Genomic DNA, 23578 nt, shown 5'->3' on the forward strand with positions numbered 1-23578 from the left:
CAAATCCCAACTAAAATCACACCTTCTACAGGAACCCTTTTCTAATTCTGTTTAATTACAGTGTGTATCCTCTTTTATTATTTCTCATATATACTGTATATAACTTTGCATATATTCGTTTGTATGTTGTTTCTCCCATTAACTTATACATCTTTGAGGGCAATGATTATCTTTTGCTTCTTTTTTTGTAACTCTAGAACTTTACATAGCAGGTTCTTAATAAATGTTTACTGAAGATTGAAATAAGATCAGAAGAAGACAGATTGCAGAGGAATTGTTACTTCCTTTTTCCTACAAGATAGGATTGTCTTAATAGAGCTCAAAGTGGCATGATGGAGGTAGGTGGGAGTTTGGAGCTGGGCAGTTAGGAAAGAGGACTGATCTAGACTGGCTCGGAAGGGATTAGGAATGGAAGAGAGTGGTGTGGTAGGACAGTGTATAGAATAGATATCTCATGGATGACAAATATATCTTAATAGACAGATAACCACTGGTTATAGGCAGATTAATTATTGGTGCTGTCATATCATCAGCTAGTTAGAGCAAAGTCCAAAGTAAATGCTCAATTAGAAGAAAGTATTGTAATCTGTGATTTATTACCAAAGCACTGAGCTAACACAGGACAGGTTCAATCTTGAATATTATTCAGTTATTAATAATCTCTATGGTTTGTCTATGGTATAGACAAATTTGACATTCCTCCTTTTCCTTTCCTACTTCATGCTACAGTTCTATAGGTCAGTGATGGGCAAACTAAACTAAACTAAACTAAAAAAAATTAGTTAAAATTAGCTTTCATCATGTAATTATTTTTGTATTTCAGTTGTATTGTCAAAAATAATTCTTTTTTTTTTATTTTACCTCTTTTGGGTCTGGCCTGTGAAGCAGTGCAGTACCATGAAAAGTACTGAATCTGAAGTTGTAAGGTGGTATTTGACTCTTAGTCCTTTTGCTTAACATGCTTGATGACTTTTGGCAAATCACATAAAGGCTTGATTTCTGGGCCTGGGTTTCTTCACCTGAAAAATGAGGATGTTGGATTAAATAACTGCTCAGATCTCATCAGCCCCTAAATCTACAATCCAAACATTCAGAATAAAAATTGCTCCTGCACTGGGGGATAGATCCTCTGTGTTGCTGCTACTGATAATATTCATGTCAATGTAGAAAACATAATAGTTAATGAATCATCATGCAATGGCCCACAGGCCAAATTTGGCCTACCTCCTATTTTTGTATGGCACACAAGCTAAGGATGTTATTTTGTATTTAAAAATGTAAAAACAATCATGCAGCTCGTGAACTGCACAAAAACAGGCAGCAGGCCAGATTCGGCTCCTATTTTAGCTATAAGGTGAAACTAGACTAAGAACAATCTATATACTTACCTTTTTTAAACAATAAAAAAACATCGATTGGTTCAGGGGTTTGGGATGACAAAGCTGCTCTTCCCCCACTTCAAGGGTCTTTCAACTTTGAACTTACACATGGATTTGGCTCAGTTCTTAGGGAAACTTACTTCCAAAGAGGAATGATTTTGACTCGAATGACTCATTGTCTCTTACCTCACCAGCCTAAAATCCAGGGGAAAATTTAAAAACTTTGGTTTTGTTCGTGCCTGGATCTCAACAAAAGGACAAGAGTAGAAAGGCACTTTATTTAAAATACGAAGCAAATATAGGATAGCTATTATTTCCACCACACAAAAGAAATGCTAGATACAGTCATAATCCCCAAAAGAGACTCAAAAATAGATCGCAGTCATTTATAACTACTGTTATGTTTTCTGAGAGATTGATACTTAAAAACAAGATGACATAAAGCATTTTATGGAACAAGTGAAGGCATTTTAAATCACCTTGGCTTTGTACTGTTCAAACAACATCTTCTTGGTCCAAGTCCTCTGGCAAGCCTAGCCAGGGATTGAGATCTTTCCAATGTTGGAAATTGTCTCCTCTGATGCAGAAACTCTCCCTGCCACCAGTCAGCTCTGATCAAGGGACCCAAGATCTCCAAACTTCCAGTCTTCCAAACCACCTTTGAGATTGGCCACATTCATCTAGGAATCACTTTTTTCTGCACATATGTAGGAAGGAAACAAAGTAAGAAGGGACTCAAAGCCCAGCTTCAGATTGACCTCAGACTTTAGTTGCTAGGTGAGCAAGGTTTGTCATTTCTACAAGCAGAGGGAGAGCATCAATCCTTTCTACCATCAACCTCCTAGGAATAAATTTGAATAGTCCTGACGATCCATAGCTGAGGAAGAGAAGAGGGAGACCAGGAATCAGTTATACTTTTTTTTTTTGTTAAACCTTTACCTACCATCTTAGAATTAATACTGTATATTGTATCCATAGCAGAAGAGTGGTAAAGAGCTAGGCAATGGGGGTTAATTAATCTGTCCAGGGTCACACAACTAGGGAGTGTCTGAGACCAGATCTGAACCCAGGATCTCTCATTTCTAGGCCTGGCTTTCAATCTTCTGAGCCACCAGGTTATTTATTTTTTTTGAAGATCAACTGAATCAGTGGCTCTTTTTTTTTTCAAAAATTAAGAATATTTTTCCATGGTTACATGATTCATGTTCTTTCCCTCCTCTCTTCTCTCCTCCCTCTTGGAGATGACAAGCAATTCTCAGTGGCTTTTTCTGCTGAGCAGCCAATAATGGGATTATTTTAAAGGACCTGTTTCAGTGCTAAGATGTTTTTTTTGGTAGTAGTCAGTACAAAGGCTCAGTACTCCATAGGATATACTTCAATTCAGTCCCTACTATACCTTCATTGATGGAGCTCTATCCATTCACTGTACTCTGCCTGGCCTCTTTGCCTTATGGTGAATAATTTTCATCTACCTCACTCCACTTTATTCTCCCAATTTTGTGGTAATACATTCTCCACTTTTGAAGAGAAACTACATTTTAACTCCTGCTCCTTCACCCCCATCTACCTCACTCCTCTGCTGTTTTTCTTTCTTTTTTGTGTGTTTCATTCTTTCCTTCTCTTAGGTGAATGAATATATGAAATGGAATGGACAAGAATGTCTTTGAAAAGTCAGAGAGATAAGAAAGTTTCAGGAGCTTGAGTTTAATCCTCTCAATATTCTTTTCTACATTTATAAGCCCCTTCCATAGTGTCCTCTGGAATTCCCAATCTGTAATTTAAAAAAAAATTCGCTCCATTTTAGAACTTTTCTCTTGCTTTTTTTCCTCCTGATTTTTTAAAAAATATATTCTCCCCCTCTGACAAAGGTCTAATTACTCAAATTTATAAGGAGCTAAATCAATTGTACAAAAAAATCAAGCCATTTCCCAATTGATAAATGGGCAAGGGGCATGAATAGGCAATTTTCAGATAAAGAAATCAAAGCTATCAATAAGCACATGAAAAAGTGTTCTAAATCTCTTATAATTAGAGAAATGCAAATCAAAACAACTATGAAATACCTCTTCACACCTAGCAGATTGGCTAACATGACAGCAAAGGAAAGTAATAAATGTTGGAGGGGATGTGGCAAAATTGGGACATTAATGGTGGAGTTGTGAATTGATTCAACCATTCTGGATGGCAGTTTGGAACTGTGCTCAAAGGGCTTTAAAAGACTGTCTGTCCCTTGATCCAGCCATACCACTGCTGAGTTTATATCCCAAAGAGATCATAAGGAAAAAGACTTGTACAAAAATATTTATAGTTGTGCTCTTTGTGGTGGCAAAATTTGGAAAATGAGGGGATGCTTTTCAATTGGGGAATGGCTAAACAAATTGTGGTATATGCTGGTGATGGAATACTATTATGCTAAAAGGAATAATGAACTGGAGAAATTCCATGTGAACTGGAACAACCTCCAGGAATTGATGCAGAGTGAAAGGAGCAGAACCAGGAGAACCATATGCACAGAGATGGATACATTGTGGCACAATTGAATGTAATGGATTTCTCTACTCGCAGCAGTGCAATGATCCACTACATTTCTGAGGGACTGATGAGAAAGAATGCTATCCACATCCAGAGAAAACTGCTCTGTGGGAGCAGAAACAGAAGAAAAACAACTGCTTGGTCACATTGGTCGATGGGGATATCATTGGGGATGTAGACTCTAAATGATCACCCTAGTGCAAATATCAATAATATGGAAATAGGTCTTGAGCAATGACACATGTAAAACCCAGTAGAATTGCTTGTCGTCTATGGGAGCAGGGTGAGAGGAGAGGAGGGAAAGAACATGAATCATGTAACTATGAAAAAATTTTCTTAATCGATTAAAAAAAATATATTCTCCATATTACACGACAGACCATCACTGTCCTTAATGGCAGCTACATATACTTCAGTTGCATCAATCATTATCCTATGATATTTAATATTATCATATTCATAAAATACTGTTTAGTACAGTAGAATAAATTTATAATTGCCAGCTATGTGCCTTTGGTAAGAATAATAGGTAGTGGCATCACTTTTTCTGAAAATGGAATAATTTACAGGTTGAAACCATATTTAAGTTTTCAACTTTCAGTCTAAATAAAGCCTTTATCTATTCTTTAGAATACAGTCATGCAACTACCCTTTCAGATGCTGTTTTATGATTTTTGAGAAGGGGTAAGAAGGTCAATCTCAATCTTCACTGATTTTTTTGGTTCCTAACTAGGTGTTGAGTGTGTGTGTGTGTGTGTGTGTGTGTGTGTGTGTGTGTGTGAAAGAGAAATGGGATATTAAGGAAAATCAACATCTATTAGACATTCACAAATCTAAAAGTTAGAGTGGCCATGGACTTTTCCTTGCAATTATGTTAATCACTAATAAAATTTTTTTTTAAAGTTCAAACCAATCCTTGCTAGTGTGCTACTTACTTAAACTTTTGGCAGTCATCAGTGCTTTTGAGATGCTTTTCCTGTGGTTGTACAGAGACACCATCTGAATCATCACTAAATATGGTATCTTCTGTTTCATTCTTGAATGACTGCTTTGAAAATTTTTTCTCTTGATAAAGGTTTTTCAGAAGGCTTTCAAAATACTTTTAAACTTCTTTCAAGTTTTATACTGAGAGGAAGCTGGGTGGCTCAGTGGATTGAGAGCCAGGCCAAGAGAAGGGAGGTCCTAGGTTCAAATCTGGCCTCAGACACTTCCTAGCTGTGTGACCCTGGGCAAATCACTTAACCCCTATTGCTTAGCCCTTACCACTCTTCTGCCTTTGAACTAATACACAGTATTGCTTCTAAGACAGAAAGTAAGTGTTACAAAAAAGTTTTATACTAGCACTGGTTACTTCAGAATCAGGTTCATTGAATTCAGGATGACTTGAAAAAATCAGTTCTCATGTTCTTTCCATGTTGTGACTCTCAGGTAAAGCCTGGATCTGTCTAGCTCTCTCCTACTCCCTGTACCCATCAACTATTTCCTCCATTACATTGCATTCTTGGCCTTACTTTTTTTTATTCTCCATTATGTCTTTTTTTATTAGACATTTATTAATATTCGTTTTTAATCTGTTTACATACTTTATGCCCCTACTTTCCCCTTCACCCCCTGCTCTCCTCCCACCCATGGCCAACGCACATTTCCACTGGTTGTAACATGTGTCCTTGTTCAGGGTCTATTTCCCATTCATGTCCGCCTCAGCCCATGCATTCAAGCAATTGTTTATCTTATATGCTTCCTCTCCTGCAGTCCTTCCTCTGAATGTGGATAGCATCTTTACCATAAATCCCTCAGAGCTGTCTTGTGTCATTGCAGTGCTGCTGGTACAGGAGCCCATTACATTTGATTTTACCATAGTATATCAGTCTCTGTGCACAATGTTCTTCTGGCTCTGCTCCTTTCGCTCTGCATCACTTCCTGGAGGTCTCTCCAATTTGCATGGAATTCCTCCAGTTTATTATTCCTTTTAGCACAATAATATTCCATCACCCGCATATACCACAATTTGTTCAGCCATTCCCCAATTGAAGGACATCCCCTCATTTTCCAGTTTTTTGCCACTACAAAAAGCGCAGCTATAAATATTTTTGTACAAGTCTGTTTATCTATGATCTCTTTGGGGTACAAACCCAGCAATGGTATGGCTGGATCAAAGGGCAGGCAGTCTTTTATAGCCCTTTGGGCATAGTTCCAAATTGTCTTGGCCTTACTTTTAAATAAAAACATTTTGAAACAAAAATCTGCCTTCTCTCTCTTTTTTCTGTCACTTTCCATGAGAACTCTTCTAAAAATTTCTCTTCTTAAGCTCCCGCACAGAATTCATTCCCCTGCCCTCTTTGCCTTACATTTTATTTAATAGAGACTATTCACTCAAACTCCCTCCTCTCATCTCACAAGTTACTATCCTGACTAGTTTCTCCCTTATTCTAGTCTCTGATGAAGAGCTTCATCAATGCCAATCTCTCTACATGATCTTGGTCCCATCCTCTTATGTGTTCTCTAGCAGGTTGTCTTCACTTTCATCTCTCTACTTTCCTGCAATCCTTCAAGACTCCCTATCTATGATCTCTTTCCTGATGCTTACAAACATGCCAAAGTTTTTGCCATCCTAAAAAATGAAAAACAATTCACATAGATCCAACCAGTCCTGCTGCTTACTGTATATTTTCCTTTTCTTTGACAGACAAACTTCTTGAAAAAGCTATCTATAGCACTTCTATTTCCTCTTCTCTCACATTCTTCTAAATCTTCTGTAATGTGAGATGTCATCAATATTATTGTCTGTGCTCTACGGCTCTTAATTGCCAAATCTAATGACCTCTTCTCAGCTTTCATCTCATTTGACCTCTCTACAGTATGTAACACTGTTGAGCACCCTCTTCTCCTGGATATTATCTTTTTTCTGAATTTTCATAACACTGCTCTTGTCCAGTTTTCTTCTTGCCTATCTGACCATTCCTTCTTAGTCTTCTTTTCTGGTTCATCATCCTATTTCCACTAATTGTGTCTTCTAAAGTTCTGTTTTGGGATATGCCTTTCTGTTTTGTTTTTTATCTAATTTTTCTCATTTGGTCTCATCAACTCCCATGGATTCAACTATCATATCTATATATTCAGCTCTAGTCTCTCTCTTAAATTCCAGCCCCACATCACTTATTGCCAACTAAATATATCAAATGACCTATTCTGAGTTGGTCTCAAACACCACATGTCCAACATAGATCTCATCATCTTCCCTCTCAAATCAATCTTTTTCTGTTACTGGCAAGCACAGCACTATCTTCCCAGTTACTCAGGTTCACAACTTTGATGTTATCCATACAGTCACCATCTCACACATTAAATCAGTTGTCACCTTCAGTTGCCTTATTCCTTTATAGCCTACACCCTAGATTTTTTCTACCATGTTCTAAAAATTTCTTTATCCTAGAAGTTTACTCCAACTCTGGAAATCACTCATTGGAAATACCGTTGTCCTTGTAGCTTTCTTGTATTCTCAACACTTAGCAAAATGATTAGCATTTACTTAGTAAAGGTATAATAAATGCTTGTTGCCTGAAGGATTGACATATTTTGTTTCTGTAGCCACAGAATCTTCCAATTATGTCCCATTCTCTTTACTCACTCAGCCACTGTCCAGTTCAGGACCTCATCACCTTTCAACTGGACCATTGCAAGTCTCCTAATTGGTTTGCTAGTGTTCACTGACTGACTCCATTTCATTCTTCACATGGTCCCAAAGTACTTTTTCCTCCAGCATATCTGACCATGTCATCTTCCTCAATAAACTCTAGTGGCTACCTGTTATTTGTAGAATCACTTTTTGGTATTTAAAACTCTTCCTCTTTTAGTCTACTATCTTTTTCATTAATTTTCTAATCTTCTTTTAAGTTTCATTGATATATTTGGTTCTTACATTACATTTACAGATTATACCCACTCTTTGAGGGATCTCTTGCAACAAAGTAAAACAATTAAGAAAAGTCAATGTAATCCTTGTCCTAATGCCTATCAGTATGGGACCCTCCTTATTGGTGAAGATGGCCCTGCCCTTGCATGAGAGGGGCAAGGTGGAGTTGGTAACAGATGAGAGGTTCAGTTCTCAGTGAATTTCCACTTTGAGATTTATCAGAGCCAGTATTCCTATAGCCACTCTTCAAGTGGAAATCCCCATTTATAGACTTTCCAAGCCACAGTCTTCTTCCAGCAAAGCACATGTAAGGTGGCTTTCAGTTTTGAAAGAGAAGATGGAAGAAGCCAACCCCATTATGTTTAGTTTGCTGAAAGAAAAGATTCTGAGAAGACATGAGAAGAGCAAGCAGTCTCCATCCCATCCCTATTCCCTACTTCCTACTCAATATACATTCCAGTTTCCTCTTGAGGGAGATCCAGGACACTCTTGGTTGGGCTGAGTTATCTCCTTTCCAATTGAAGAACTCCTTCATTTCATATTATCATGTATATGTGTATACCTTCTCTGGTTTTTCGTTTCCATCATGTGGATGAATGGATTTCTTGCCTATTCTCTGTGTTTTAATTGTGGAACTAGTATCAGGTGGGAAAGGGGTCAAGCCTTGGAAACAGAGCTTCAGGTACTCCCTTGCCCTGAAATGACAAAGTGATCAAAAGTTACATGGAACACAATCATATCCACTAGATGAACAATATTTAAGGAAGCAAATAAACTTCTAGTCAATATCCACCTTTTTCTGAGAGCAAATTGGGTTTTAGTTCCAACCTTTTGCTTCCCCTTCTGTCAGGAATGAGTCTCCCTTGGGGAAGGGTGTAGGAATAAGAGGTTAGAGATCTCTCTTCTGCCTTCGTTTGAGCCACACACTAGTACAGGGCCTTTATCACTTGTGGGCCTCAGTGCAAATGTGGGCGCCCCACTTCTTTTTACCACTTTTCCCTTAAAAACAATAATATTATTAGAAAGTGCATGCAATATTCATCTGCAGCACCCCCCTAAAAAAAGGAAGTTGTAGCAGAATCTGTTTCATATACCATCCTCTATGACCTTTGTAAGTGAAAATACTAACATTTGTCGAATGTCACTTAGAATAACAAAAACTGTTTAAAAATGTTTTCCCTTCTTTATTAATCTTTTTGTATTGCAATTAAAATTGCCTATCCCCACCATAAGCTCATGATAATTACTGCTATTGAATTATTTATTGAATTATTTATCAATTATTTAAAGTAATTAAATTAAATTTAATAACGTAATGAATTATTTAATACATCTAAAGTTCTTTAGTTCAGGGCACCAAGCTTCAAATCTCAATTGAGTGGCTTAGCCCTGCTGTGAACGCAAATAATTGCGATCTCACCCTGAGGTTCGGGGCCAGAGGTTTTTAGAGCCACACTCGCCAATCCGCAGGACCAAAAGAATCTGAATCCTGGTCAGACAGAAACGGTGCCTCTAGAGGACAAGGGCAAGCTCCTCACATCCCCGGGGCCGCCGAAGCAGCGAAGCCTTTCCGCCCTAGCAAAGCAGCCCTACAGGAAACACCGCCTTCTCCTCTGTCTCCAGGGCGGAGACGCCAAGCGTTGCCACGTGACGTCATCAACGCGCGTCGAGTCCCGGGTTGTCTGCACGCTGCCTGAGCGCGAGTCCGATGGATGGGAGGACATGGGGACCTGGCGGACGCTGCTGCTGCTCCCCGGAGCCTCGCCCTGGCGCTGTGTCCGCTGCTCTGCGTGGCCTAGGAGCGACCCGGCCTCACTTTGGCGGCCACGGGTCAGTAGAGGCATTGTGGGAACGAGGGCGAGCTGGGAGACTAGATCCTTTGTTTGTCCCGTACTTAGAAGTCCCATAGTCCACGCAGCTCCTTACATTTTACCAATGAGGAAATTCAGGGCAGACCATAAAAGTGACATGAGGTAGCTAGGTGACACAGGGTTTACAGCGCAGGACTTGGATGCAGGAAGACCTCAGTTAAATGTGGTCTTAGATACCCCTTTAGTTGTGTGACCTCTGCAGGTCACCTAACCTCACTCAGCCTCAATCGCCTCATTGATAAAATGGGGATAATGAGAGCACCTACCTCATTAGACCTATTGTGGTGCTTTTTAAGTGCAATATATAAAAGGTAGTTCTTGTCCAAGGTCCTAAGTGATACTCAGTTGAACCCATATCTTCTGCCTCTAAGTCAACTTTGTCTTCCACAGCTTCTCCACTAGTGTTGCTTAAAGACAGGCCATCATTTCTTGTGCTGAGGGACATATATGAACATAGGACATGAGACATGGAATTGCCAGGATTTACATTTTTTTTCTAGACATCCTCCCTACTCGCCAACTGTGACGTGGTTAGAGAGTAGGCGGCCACAGACCATGCAGTTAGAATAGTCTTTTTATTGAATAAAACTTAACTGGTATTCTGATTAAAAGAATATGGAGCAAACACTAGAAGATTTAAGATCCTTTAGGAACTTCTTCCTCTGCTTTTTACAAACCTAGCGCTTGAAGGAACTTCAGAAGTCATCCAGTCCATCCTCCTTTTATATATGAGGAAACTGAGATTCGTTGATGTTAAGAAACCTGGTTTAAGTTTGTACAGTATTCACTTTGAGGAGTTGAAACTAGGTCCTCTTGACTCCAGAACAAGTATCCTTTCCATTGTACCATGGTTGCCTTGTCTCCTTTAGTACCACTCTCCAGGTTGTCCCAAAAATCTTCTTGAGATTTTAAGCTACAAATGCTTAAAGTTTTAAAGTAAAAATTTAAAGCCTTAATAGCTTCAAATTGCTCCAACACTGTTGTACTTCATATTTTGCATTTTATTATTATCCATTTTGAGAAATTTCAAGTTCGGTTAATTAGTATTACTGTTATCAGTTGTACCAGTTTTAGCCTTAGGAATTAAGTGTAACTGACCATAGGCCGAGATGGTAGAAATAAGCAAGACTGACCAGAAAAAAAAAGTATTCTTAATGATTTGCACTCAGTAATTTTAAATTTACTTTTTTTTACTTACTTAAATTTACTAAGCATTTTAGAATAGTTGCCAACATGTTGATGATCTTATTCTAAATGTGTAATATATGTATTTTTTTTAAAGTCATCTAGTGCTGACAGTAATGTCTTAAAAGACAGAAGAGCACAGATCATGGCTCGAGGACTTCCAAAGCAGAAACCTATAGATGGTGTTAAACAAATCATAGTAGTGGCTTCTGGAAAGGGGGGTGTTGGAAAATCAACGACAGCAGGTATGTTAAATTGTATGTGAAATCTTATTATGATTTAAGAACATGTTAATTTTAATATTTTACTGGTATTTATTGTCAGACTTGTTATAATTTACTAATATTTATTGGGTCAACAATGAACAAACATTAATCTTGAAAACAAAATATAAATGGTTCAACACATTTAAATAAATGTATTAAATACCATGTTAAGTTCTGGGAACACAAAAATGAAGAATGACTTAGATAATCCTTGGTTGAAGTGGGCTTACAATCTAAGGATCTCTTTGATAAATGTAATACAAGAGAGAATGTGATAGCAGCAGAAGAGAGATCCAGAAAACATATCATCAGGATTTGAAAAGAGAACCCTTTTAGCTGGGTAGGGATCAGAGTGAAGGTGGCACCTGAGCCTAGCCTTAAGGGCAGAAAGATTTTGATGAGGAAGGGGTGATTCCAGACATTGAGAATGGCCTGAGCAAATACATGTAGTTGAAGAATGACAGGTTGACTTGGGAGAATAGTTACTAGTCCATTTTTTTTTGATTTTTTTTTTAAACCCTTGTACTTCAGTGTATTGTCTCATAGGTGGAAGATTGGTAAGGGTGGACTAGTCCATTTTATTAAAAATATAGCATCCTGATACTATAAGCAGCAAGGTGGCAGAGGGAATAGAAAATTGGAGTTGGAATCAAGAAGACCTGAGTTTGAGTCATGCCTTAGACACTTATTAGTTGTGTTAACTCCAGTGCTTAGCACAGTGCTTAGAAAATGGCAAGAGCTTAATAAATGCTTGTTGACTGACTAGTTGACTCTAGAGATGTCACTCTACCTCCTTCAACCTCAGTTTCTTAATTTGTAAAATTGGGCTAATAATAACACCTATCTTACAGGTGTATCTACTTCTAAGACTTGTGAAAATCAAATCAAATAATATAGATAAAACACTTTGCAAATCTTATAAATAACAAATTTAGCTAGCACTAATATATCACTTTAAGGCTTGCATAATGCTTCATAAAATATTATCTCATTTGATCTCTGCAATTCTAGGAGGTAGCTATTATTTTCTCCCTTTTACAGATAAGGGAATTGAAGCAGACAGAAGTTAAGTGACTTGCCTAGGATCACACAGCTGAGTAAGTGTCTGAGGATATATCTGAATTCTGGTCTTATCAACCCCAGGTCAAAGTAATATGCCACCTAGCTACCTCTATTATTATTATTATTATTATTGTTACTGTAGAGTATGTGAAGGAGGGGGATGTGAAATATGGATGGAGAGATTAATTGGAGTCATATTATAGAAGACTTTAAATGCCTTGTTGAAGAATTTGTATTTTATTTAGGGTAAAAAAACCTGAAGGATTTTCCGAAAGGAAGTTTCATAATTAGACATGCATAAGGAAGATTATCTTGCCATTAGTGTGAAGGATGGTTTGGAGAGGAGAGATTCTGGAGAATGGAAGACCTGGCTGTCAAAACAGTCAAGACCAGAGTTAGTAATGCTCTGACATAGAGAAGGGCTTATATGAGGAGAGAGGAAAGCATAGATCTGTGAAAGAGAATTATGGAGGCAGAATGGACAGAACTTGGCAGCTTCTCAGATGTGGGAGGTGAGGGTGACTTCCCTTCTTCTAAGGAAGCCTTTCCCAACTGCTCTTAATTCTAGTGCCTTCCCTCTGATTTATCTGTCATTTACCCTGTATATAGCTTGTTTGTACATTTTTGTTTGCTTGTTGTCTCCCTTATTAGATTGTGAGCTTTTTGGGGTCAGACACTTATCTTTCGTTTTTTTTTTCCCTTTTTTTGTTTTGCACATAATAGGTTCAAAGTATGTGTTTATTGATTTCGTTTTTTCAAGCCTTTGTGATTAATACTGTAGTGTGCCAATATTAAGAATAGGAAAATTGGGAATAAAAGCAAGTTTTGGAGGGATGAGGAGTTCATGTTGAGATACCAGTGGAACATTATTTTGAATATGTCCAGTTGGCAGTTGCAGATGTGAGATAAACTCAAGGGAGAGTTTGGAGCTGGAGAAATAGATTATGGAGCCATCTACAGAGGGACAGTTGAACCCCTGGGAGTAAGTAGTTGAGATCATTTTGTAAAATAAAAGAAAAGAGAAGAGGAATAGACCAAGGATCATATTTAGAATGTATGAGGAAGATGAACTATTGAGGAACACTGAAAATGAATAGTCAGAAAAATAGGAGAAGCAGGAGGGGAGCTGTATCATGGACTCTAAGGGATACAGATACACATAGGAGAAAGGGTAGTCAATGGTAAAAACACTTAAATAACAAATATAAATTTTTTATTATTAAATAACATTTTAGTGCAATTTAAAAATTATCAGTCAGTACAGTTAATTTCCTAGCATAGTGCCTGGCACACAATAGTCAAATTAATTCAACCTACTAAAGGTGTGGTAATTCCTGGGGATACAATGGAAGACAGTAGACATTTAATAAAAACATTTGTTTAATTATTAAATGAATGATTCAGCTGCTGAACAATAATATTGTTAATATCAATTATTAAATATAGATTAACAAGTAAATATTATTTATTATATTTAAATGTTTTATTATATATAACACTTATCATTATAATTAAATAATTATAAATATAAATTAATATTGATTCTTAGATATACATATTAATAATAAAATAATATTAAATGAGTGACACTCATGCCATGGGTGTTCATAGGTAGGACCAATGGTAGGCTGGAGTAGTTTGGGAGTGGAGTAAAGGTTTGCTATTTGGAGAAAAGTGAGGCAAGGAAGATGGTAGTTTAAGTAAAAGTTTAGGGGTACAAAAGTATAATATGGGTTTGAGATGTCAAGAATAAACTGATATGACTAGGATAAAGGTTTTAGGAACATAAGTGGTTAGAAATAAGCCTGGAAATATAGGTTGGAACCATAATATAGATGGCATGTTATTATTTGCTATCATTTTTCCTCTCCTTGATTATCATAGAATTTCTCATAGTAGGTGCTCAATATATTCTTTTTTTTTATTAATTTTTTTTTATTTTAAACCCTTTAACTTCTGTGTATTGACTTATAGGTGGAAGAGTGGTAAGGGTGGGCAATGGGGGTCAAGTGACTTGCCCAGGGTCACACAGCTGGGAAGTGTCTGAGGCCGGATTTGAACCTAGGACCTCCCGTCTCCAGGCCTGGCTCTCAATCCACGAGCTACCCAGCTGCCCCCTGCTCAATATATTCTTGTTGAATTGGATTGATTACTTTTTTTATTTTAAAAAGTTTATTTAAAAAAATACATCTGTAAACATCTTTCAGTCACAGATTGATTACTTTTAAACTATCATCTAGTTTTTTTCCCCCACCTCTGGAAAATATGTCCATTCTCTACCTTTGGAAATCCCAGAAGTAGAGGAGGGATTTGGAGGCATCAAATCTAACAAGGAGTAGGAACCAAACATAATTATGTTTACTGAGCAAAGGATTTGTATCTTCCAGAGTTAAAATTTTCAGGAAATGAAAGGGGCATATGGCTTTTTCCTTTACATACTTTGGGGATCTATAATTTTATGAGTTTGGCTATTTCCTCATGCACAGAGCTCTCAACCCTCAACTCCTCCTTAACTTGGAGCTTTCCTGAGCTTAGCTGGACTCCTCTTTGTACAGAAAATATATAATCCTGACTGGTCTTGTACTTGAAACTTTTTGAACCTGGAAAGAACTGATAAAGATTCTGTGTTTCACAAGTGTCATGCTTAAGAGCCTAGGGTCAGCTCTATGCCTTGATAAGGCAGTGGAGAAGAGCTTTAGTGTAGATTCTTTCTCTATCAAACCAAGTACTTATTACTTAGAACCCAGGCTTCTTAATTAGCACTTCAGTGTTTTTTTCTCTATACCAGGGGTTCAGATTTAACCTTTATTTTTTGATTGTTGGTTTGTACTCCTTTGGAAGTCAATTGAAGCTACAGGCTCTTTCTTAGAATAATATGATTAAATGCATAAAATAAAATACACAAAATACAAAGGAAACCAATTATATTAAAATAGTTATCAACCTATGTTGAAAAAGTTCATAGACCCTAGGTCTTCATCAGTGAATTCAGTAATAGTTAATTTTTGTATATTTTGTATTTACTTCTCTATCTATATGTTATATCTTCCAGTAGGAATATCAACTTCTTGAGTGTAGGGACAATTTTCATTTTTTCTGTTTATGTAGCACCAACACAATCTTTGGCCCATTTAAGGCACTCAGGTAATACTTGCTGAATTGACTTCCAGGTTCAGGTACTTTTACTTTTCCCTATTAGTCTTCCTGTTGAACTTTTTTCACTCATTTTTTTCCTCCAAAATACTTCCAAGACTTCTCCTCAGTATTTGGACTAGAAAGGAATAAAGAAAGTATAGCTTTCTTGGATGAACCCTCTAGGGCAAATTGAAGCTTATTGCTTTCAAAAAGGAGAACCATAGGATAGGGAGGGAAGAGAGATATGAAAAAAAGTGGGGTGAAAGGAGACTTGTAGTTACCCTTCAAAACTTTTATGACAAAAGCTAGAGGGGTAAGGCAGAACATCCATTCTGTATGTCATAGGATAGGATCTTAAGACTTTAACATTTCTTCAAAGTACCCATAAAGGTGTTTATTATTAGTAGATAATTATGTATTTTTTTTTAAAGTTTAGGATCAGGTAGCTTTTGACGTCTATCTAATGCTTACCTTCCCTCTTCTAATTCTGGTGCCATGAACCCTGAATCATATCAGCTCTGCCATTATACCTAGATGGAATGTGTTTATCCCCTCCTGCAGTGCTTTGCTCATCTTCTCTCTAACTTTCCAACTTAAGTGCTCCCTTTATGAAGCCTGTCCCATTAAAATGTATTAAGGCCCTTGAGGACAAAGATTGTATTTTTTGGTATTTGTATCTTTGGCACTTAACACACTGCTTGGCACATAGTGAGTACTTAATAGATGCTTTTTCATCAACCAGTCAACCAATTAATTCATGTTCTTTCCCCCAAGCTGCATGATTTTAATTTGCTTTTGATGGGAAGGTCTTTCTCGAGATGTGAAAATTTTACCCTATGACAAATTATTGGAGTGTTAACACATGTTTACATTGCTCTTTATTTTGCTGCATAACTTATGGACTTGGGAACAGCTTTGTTTGTGTGAGTGGGTGGAACTTTTTGTTTAACTTTTTGAACCGAAGTAGTAATAGTGCCATTCAGCTATTTATACTCAGTTCTTTTTAAATTGTATTCTGGAATCTTGAATCTGAGTTGGAAGGGACTACAGAGGCTGTGGAGTTCAGTCTCACATTCGTTGCAGAGTGCCCTCTCCAGTATCCTTGGTATCCATGGCTGTCCAGCCTTCACTTGTAGATGTGTCTAGTGAGCTGTGTAGGAAAAGTCTAATTCTGCTTTCACATGATGGTCCTTCAAATACTTGAAGGATAAGTATCATGTCCTTTTCTAAGCCAGAGATTCCCCAATTCCTTCAGCTGTACCCGACATGGCAAAGTCTCTAGATGTCATATGTGTTTCCTGGATATATTCTTTGTCATCATCTCTTCATTGTGGCCCTGGGAACTGAACCTAATCTTCCTGTTGTGGATGGATTAGCCAGAGAACAGCAAGGCTGTCTTTTTTCCATGTTACTATAGATTCCTATTAACACAGCTTAATATTGCTTAGAAAGTAGCCCCATAAAAGGGTTGGCTCACATTGACATTGAGGTCACCTCTCTTTCTTTTCATCTGATGCTCTTAAGTCAGATTCTCATCCATCTTTTTTTTTTCTTTTGTATTTATCCCTGTGAGAAAGCAGTAAGACATCGTGGGTAGGTATCTAGCCAAGAAGGCCTGGATTTAAATTCTCTTTTTTAACTTTTAAAACCCTCACCTTCCACCTTAGAATCAATCTATGTATTGGTTCTAAGGCAGAAGAGTGGTAAGGGTAAGGCAGTGGAGGTGAAGTGACTTGCCCAGGGTCATATAGTTAAGTCCTTTTTGACACATACTGTACTTACTGGGTTTCTGATTCTGGGCAAGGCACTGAACCTCTCTTAGTCCTCCAGGTGCTTGCAGCTATATTCACTAACTGTTAAGTTTCAGAGAATGTATTGGTTTGTATTAGCAGAAGGAGTTTTCTCACTTAGGGAAGTTCCCTCTACCATTGTAATCATGCTTCTGGTCCATAGCCCCATCTGTCCCAGTTCAATTTCATCACCTTGTTAGTTTGAACCTCTCAGATGATTTTTTGGAAAAGTGACTCTTTTTTTTTTTAATCATCATCCCAGTTCTGTGTTATCTCTAAGGTTGATAGGCATGCCAGTTGTATCTTCAACTTGTAATAAACAGGTTGAACTGGAAAAGAACAGTTCCATAGCACTTTAGCACCATTGAACTTCTCCCTTTATCTTATTATCTTCTGTCTTAGCATCAGTTTTAAGATAGAAGAGCAGCAAGCTCTAGGCTATTGGGGTTAAGAGACTTGCCGAGGGTCACACAGCTTAGAAATGTTTGAGGTCAGATTTGAACTCAGATCCTCCTGATTCCAGGCCTGGTACTCTATCTATTGGTCACCTAGCTGGCCTGATAAGACATGTTCTTAGCAAATCTCATCCTGACACTACTTCCATTTCTAATGTTCCTTAAGAGTCCGTTTAGTTATCTGTTTCTTAACAGTCTGTTTAGTAATTTGTCCTATGATTTTCTTGAGCATCCATTTATTTATAGTTATGTGCTTTCTGAAATTACTTTTGTCCCTGTTTTTGAAATCGACACATTTGTCTCCAGGTTTCCCCTAGTTTATGGTTCCTTAAGGATTAAAGGCAATTGCAATTCCTTATAGTACTATCTGATATACTGTTCCCTGATAAATCCTGAATTTGAAAGATTTAAAAGATTTTAACTGATTTAACTGAGGATGAGAAACTCTGCTGGGGGACAAGGAAGCCCCCTCTACAGGGAATGGCATCTGAACTAAGCTTTGAAGGAAGAGAAAATGGTGAAAGGTAGCTATGAGGAGGACTTTTCTAGTTCTCTCCAAGAGCCTGTGTGCATGCAGAGGATGAGAATAACTCTGAACATAACTTAGAAATTATAATTTTTAGATATTAGAATCTTAAAGTTGGTAGTTACTCTGTTAATCATGTTTATTTTTATACTTATATCTATTTATTTATTTCTTATTCAATCTTCCCTAGAATATCACCTTTATGTCTAGGTTGGAATACTAATAATTTTTTAGATAGTGAAGGATTCTAGGATTAAATGGACAAGACTATGATTTTATTTCTTTCTTACTTTCCCTTTGGTTAAAAGAGATCCCTACAAGTTACAAACTGGTTGTCTTCCAAAAGTTAATTTGTAAGCTGGCAGCTTGGAATGAGGTAACAGTCCTCCCATTGTACATAGCAGGTGGATGCCTAGGTTATCTCATAAAAGCTTTTTTAGTTCGTCCATGACAGAAACAGCCGATTCCCCCTCATGACACTGCTTCTTTGGGAAGCAATAATGTAATCAGCAATTATAACCTTTTTTCCTGTGTTAGGCACAGCATGTGGCTAAAAGGAAATGTGGCAATGCTGGAGTCACATAGAATCCTGTTCCTTGTAGCTAAGTCAGCTGCTAATGGCCCGATGTGAAGTGATAAGAGAATCCAGTGGCTTATGGATAGGGAAAGACTTGTCTCCTCCCTTTGAGTAGGATCAGTGAGGGAATGGACAATGAGACATGACAGTAGGATGATCGGGTTTTAGTCTGGGGATCTGGAGGGAGGAACATGTGCCAGCTATTCATGGAGAAAGGTCATCCTAAGTGGGGCATTTGTCATTTTCAGAGTACCTATCGCTCATATTAAAAAAATCAATAGGATTATGGCTATTGATAATCAAATGTGATGCAGGCACTTTCCCCACAATACTATTCAGCATGCTCCTGGAAAAAAGCATTCTTATTAAGTTTTCTATTTTAAAAGTATGATAACTTTTTCAAGAGACATGTTCAATCAGAGAAATTTCTTTTGCTAGGTTAAATGCCTTATTTAAAATTTCACTCTGGGGAAAGCCATAGGATAGTTATGTTTGAAAAATCACCATTTTTCCTTGCTATTTTCCAATCCCAATGATTTAAAAAGCAAAAGGAGATATATTCAGATTATCTGTACTTTGGTTACCACATTATAAACATTTGAATATAAAAATGTTTTGAAAAGTATAAAAAAATCTTAATGAAATTTCTTTTTTTTTTCTTCCAGTGAATCTTGCACTTGCTTTGGGAGCAAATGATTCGGTATGTAGGTTTATGAATGGAAATGCATTATGTTTTTGGAAAATTGAAAGGTGGGAAGTAATGAGTACACTAATATTATTTATATATGGTTTAAGTAGCTTGAAAATGTTCTTGTTTTTAATAATTTATAATAATATAATTCAATATATAATATAAGATATTAAATAATTTAATAATAATTTTATTAGCTAGCATTTACATATTGTTTTAAGGTTTGTAATTTTTTATATATGTTATTGCATTTCATTTTCACAACCTTGTGAGGGAGGTGCTACTATATCCTCATTTTACAGATGAGAAAACTGGGCCTGAGAAAAGTTAAGTGACTTGGTTAGTGTCACATAGCTAGTAAGTGTCTGAGATTAAATTTAAACTCAGGTCTTCCTGTCTCCAGGCCCAGGGCTCTGTCCACTGAGACACCTAGCTGCCTTCTAGGCATATAGAGATTAAGTAACTTGTCCAAGGTCACACAGTTAGAAAGTGTCTGAGGCTAAATTTGAACTAAGGCCTTTCTGACACTAGGGCCAGTGTTCTTTCCACTTCTCTATCCCTTAGCATAAAGAGCCAGAAGTCACTCTTTTTGGCTCTCAGCACCAATCTTCACCTTGTATAATTCTTCTTTCCTAGATCTTTTGACTTGGGCCAGTGCTGGCAGAATTCATCTCTCAGGGTTATAGATGGAAGGAACCACAGACCTTGTTCATCCAGTAACTGAATAGTAATACTTTTTAGAACCTTCCTCACAAAGGGCCATCTGGGCCATCCATCACAGGGATGGAGAATACAGGAGTTTCTGAGTGAACCCATTCCACTTTTGGATAGCTTTGTGAAGACTTTCTCCCCCTATATCCCCTCTACCCCCACCCCCAATATCAAACCTAAAATTTTCCTCTTTTTAATTTCTACCCATTGACTCTAGTTTTGCACTCTATGGTCAAGCATCTCAACTCTCCTCCTTGGGTTTTTACCTTCCCAATATATATAATGAGCACTTTCATGTTCCCCTTCTATAGGGGTTCTTAACTTTTCTTATTTCATGGAATCCTTCGGCACTTTGGTAGAACTGGACCCCTGCTTAGAATAATGTATATAAATAACTGAAATATTAAATTTCTCCTAGAGATTAGTGAAAATAAGGATTCAATTTTTTTCCCACCTAAGTTCATTGATTCCCTGAAATCTAATAACTCCTGCCCTCATACTTCTCTTTTCCAGACTAAACACCCCCAGTTCCTTGTCTACTTTTCTCAACTGTCATGATTTTGAGGCTTCTTAATGTTCTGGTTGCCCTTCTCTGGGTATTCTTCTGCTTATCAATGCCTTTCCTAAAATGTGGTACCTAGGATTGTGATGTGGTCTAACTAGAGCAAGAATATCTTGGGGAACTAATTCCTTAATCCTCAAAACTATGTTTTTCTTAACATAGCTTAGAATGGAGAACTAGCTCCCTAACCCACTGTTTCTCTTAACATATATATATATATTTCATATATATATATATATATATATAATTTTTTTTTTGGCTACCACATTTTACTGTTGTCTCATTAGGTTTGAAGTTAGTCCACTAAAATCTCTCAGTTTTTTTCTTTCAACTGAACTGCTATTTAGCTGACTCTTATCTCTGTCTTGTGTTTGTGAAGTTGTTTTTTTACCCCAGGTGCGAAATTTTACATGTATCCTTGTTACATTTAATCTTATTGGATTTAGTCCATCATTCTATCCTGTTGAGATCTTTTTGGATTCTGATTCTTCAACCCTCCTTTTATTTCTCCTAGTTTTTTATCCTTCCACTTGGTAGGGGAAGTCTGTGTTAAGCAGAGTGGAAACATAGAGAGAGATTGGAAAAAAGAAAAATGGTATCAAACCAAGGGAGAGTAATTGTGACCATAAATTAAGATGCTGACTTTCTTGTGTGGTTGCTAAGTTGTCTACAGTTATAAATTATATTTATGTGATGCTTTACAGAACATTATGGTATAGTAGGAAAATTGCCAGACTTGGAGTCAGGACACATGTTTGTAGTCTGTCTTGGATATATTATATAGCAGTGTGACCTTGGGCAAGTAATTTTATCTGGATGTCTGTGTCCTTATCTATTAAATGGGTGAAATACACACACACACACACACACACACACAGGCATAGATATATATTTATGTTACCTAGGTTAGGGTTGTGGGAAAAGCACTTTGTAAATCTAAACTTTTGAATAAGAAGTGAGTTTATGAAGTACTTCCATATACATAATCTTATTAGATTATCATAATAACTCTTCCATAAACAGGGCAAGTTTTAACCAACCTCATAATAACAGATATAGAAACGGGGACCCAGGAAATTAAATGACTGGCTCAAGACCACATGACTGATAAATTGTGGAAATAGGAATTGAATGGAGGTCTTCTGATTCAAGTTCTCTTCTTGCCCTCTCCCATCCCACTCCCAGCTTTCACCTTCTCCATTTTCCAAGAAGGGATTTTATTTTAAGAGGGAACATCAATAGGAAAGAGTTTTTGAAATTCAAAGATCACTGTAGCGCCATCTTGGGGAAATGTGATTTTTCCCAGTCATCAGTTGTCTAATCATTATGGAAATCAACATCTTTAGCCAAAAGCCTTGAGTGTGGAACATCTTCCCAACTGGGGGAATCTTGAAGTAATAAGCAGGATGTAATTCTCTTTGTTAAAATGTAGGCCATTTCCTTTACTAACTTTAATGTGCCAGATGGTTATCTACTGGAGGGATCACTGCCTGACCTATGGTCTTAAGAGCATTACTGATCAGAGGACAGACTCTTTTTTGGTAATACATTTGGGAGATATCTATCCAGTTTGTGAAGGACTTTTTTTCACATTCCTTGAAATGTTGTTGAGAACCATGATGTTGGGCTCACTTATGCAAAACCCAAGAATAGGTTTGTTTTTTCTACTTTGACTTCGGCTATGATTGCCTTCTGTATGGAGTTGACTTGTGTTAGGAGTGGACTCTTTTAATTCAGTGTTGAATTTGAGTAGGATTTTTTCAGAGAGCCTGGATTCATCTGTAGGTGCCTGGATTTAACTTTGGTGAATATCAGCACTGGGAATGTTGATTTTAAGGAATTTCTCTAGTTAATTCTGTTGGCCCAATCGAATTTTCATTGAGTCGGATACATGAATTGAGTGGAATATATGAATACATTTTTCATCTTTCAGAGCATCAAAGAGGCAGGCATTCTGAAGGGTCATGAGAATATTTCGTTCCATAAGTTGCTTGTAAAATCTTTTTTAGTGTGTGGTAACTTAGGGTTGGTCTGCAATATGTTTGAGCGAGCAACAGAAGTGCATGAGGTCCCAAATCTGAAGCATCTTCATTCTTGGTAGACAGATGGAAAGGGACCAGATGAGCAAAATGGTGGAGGACAGACTGGATGATAAAGGCTATCAAGTTAGAAGAAAACTGAAATCGTGGTTGTGATATTTGGATTATATCAGGCTATGTTTGCTTTCTGTCTTTTAAACTCCCCCTGCAGGGGTGAAGGCTGAATTTAAAGATACATTGAGCAGTGTGACCCAGGGCAAGCTACTTAAACCCCATTGCCTAGCCCTTACCACTCTTATGCCTTGGAGCCAACACACAGTATTGATTCTAATATGGAAGATAGTAGTTTTTTTTTTTTTTTAAAGATACATTGGTTACCTGCTCAGTAAATTGATAGAATTTGGTTGCTTAAAAACTGGGAGAAGTAGCCATTATGTGGTTAGCTTTATTATGCTTTCCAATCAAAAATATTTTTAATATTTATAAGCATCATTTCATTAAGTATATTGCCTCCAAAGCAGACTACTTTGTAGGCAATGTTCATTTTGTAATGCAGGATTGATGCAAGATCTCTTGCATTTCCTAGGCAATCCTAACTGCCAGGATAGATAGGTTCTTTTATATTCATTAAAAATCATTCATTAAATTACTATCACAGATAGGTAGATGGAGCACTGGGTGTAGAGTCAGGAAGCCCTGAGTTCAAAATTGGCTTCACATACTTATTGGCTGTGTGATGCTGGGCAAGCCACTTAATCTGCTTGCTTCAGCTTCATCATCTGCAAAATGATGATAATAATAGCACCTTTCTTCCAGGCTTGTCATGAGGATCAGTTGAGATGATAATTGTAAATTGCTTATCATTAGTGCCTCACATATAGCAA

The 23578-nt window shown here is 37.3% G+C and overlaps 1 protein-coding gene across 1 annotated transcript in view; it reads left to right on the forward strand.

Moving 5' to 3' along the window:
* The first annotated feature begins 7930 nt into the window (after positions 1–7930).
* Positions 7931–23578, forward strand: part of NUBPL (nucleotide binding protein like) — a 358007-nt gene continuing 342359 nt past the window's right edge. The window contains 6 exon segments of the mRNA XM_044660005.1: positions 7931–8007; positions 9164–9267; positions 9270–9368; positions 9371–9654; positions 10978–11125; positions 19357–19391. Coding sequence (XP_044515940.1) covers positions 7931–8007; positions 9164–9267; positions 9270–9368; positions 9371–9654; positions 10978–11125; positions 19357–19391 — 747 coding nt within the window.

Source organism: Gracilinanus agilis, chromosome 2 (genome assembly GCF_016433145.1).
Source record: "Gracilinanus agilis isolate LMUSP501 chromosome 2, AgileGrace, whole genome shotgun sequence".
Taxonomy (NCBI): domain Eukaryota; kingdom Metazoa; phylum Chordata; class Mammalia; order Didelphimorphia; family Didelphidae; genus Gracilinanus; species Gracilinanus agilis.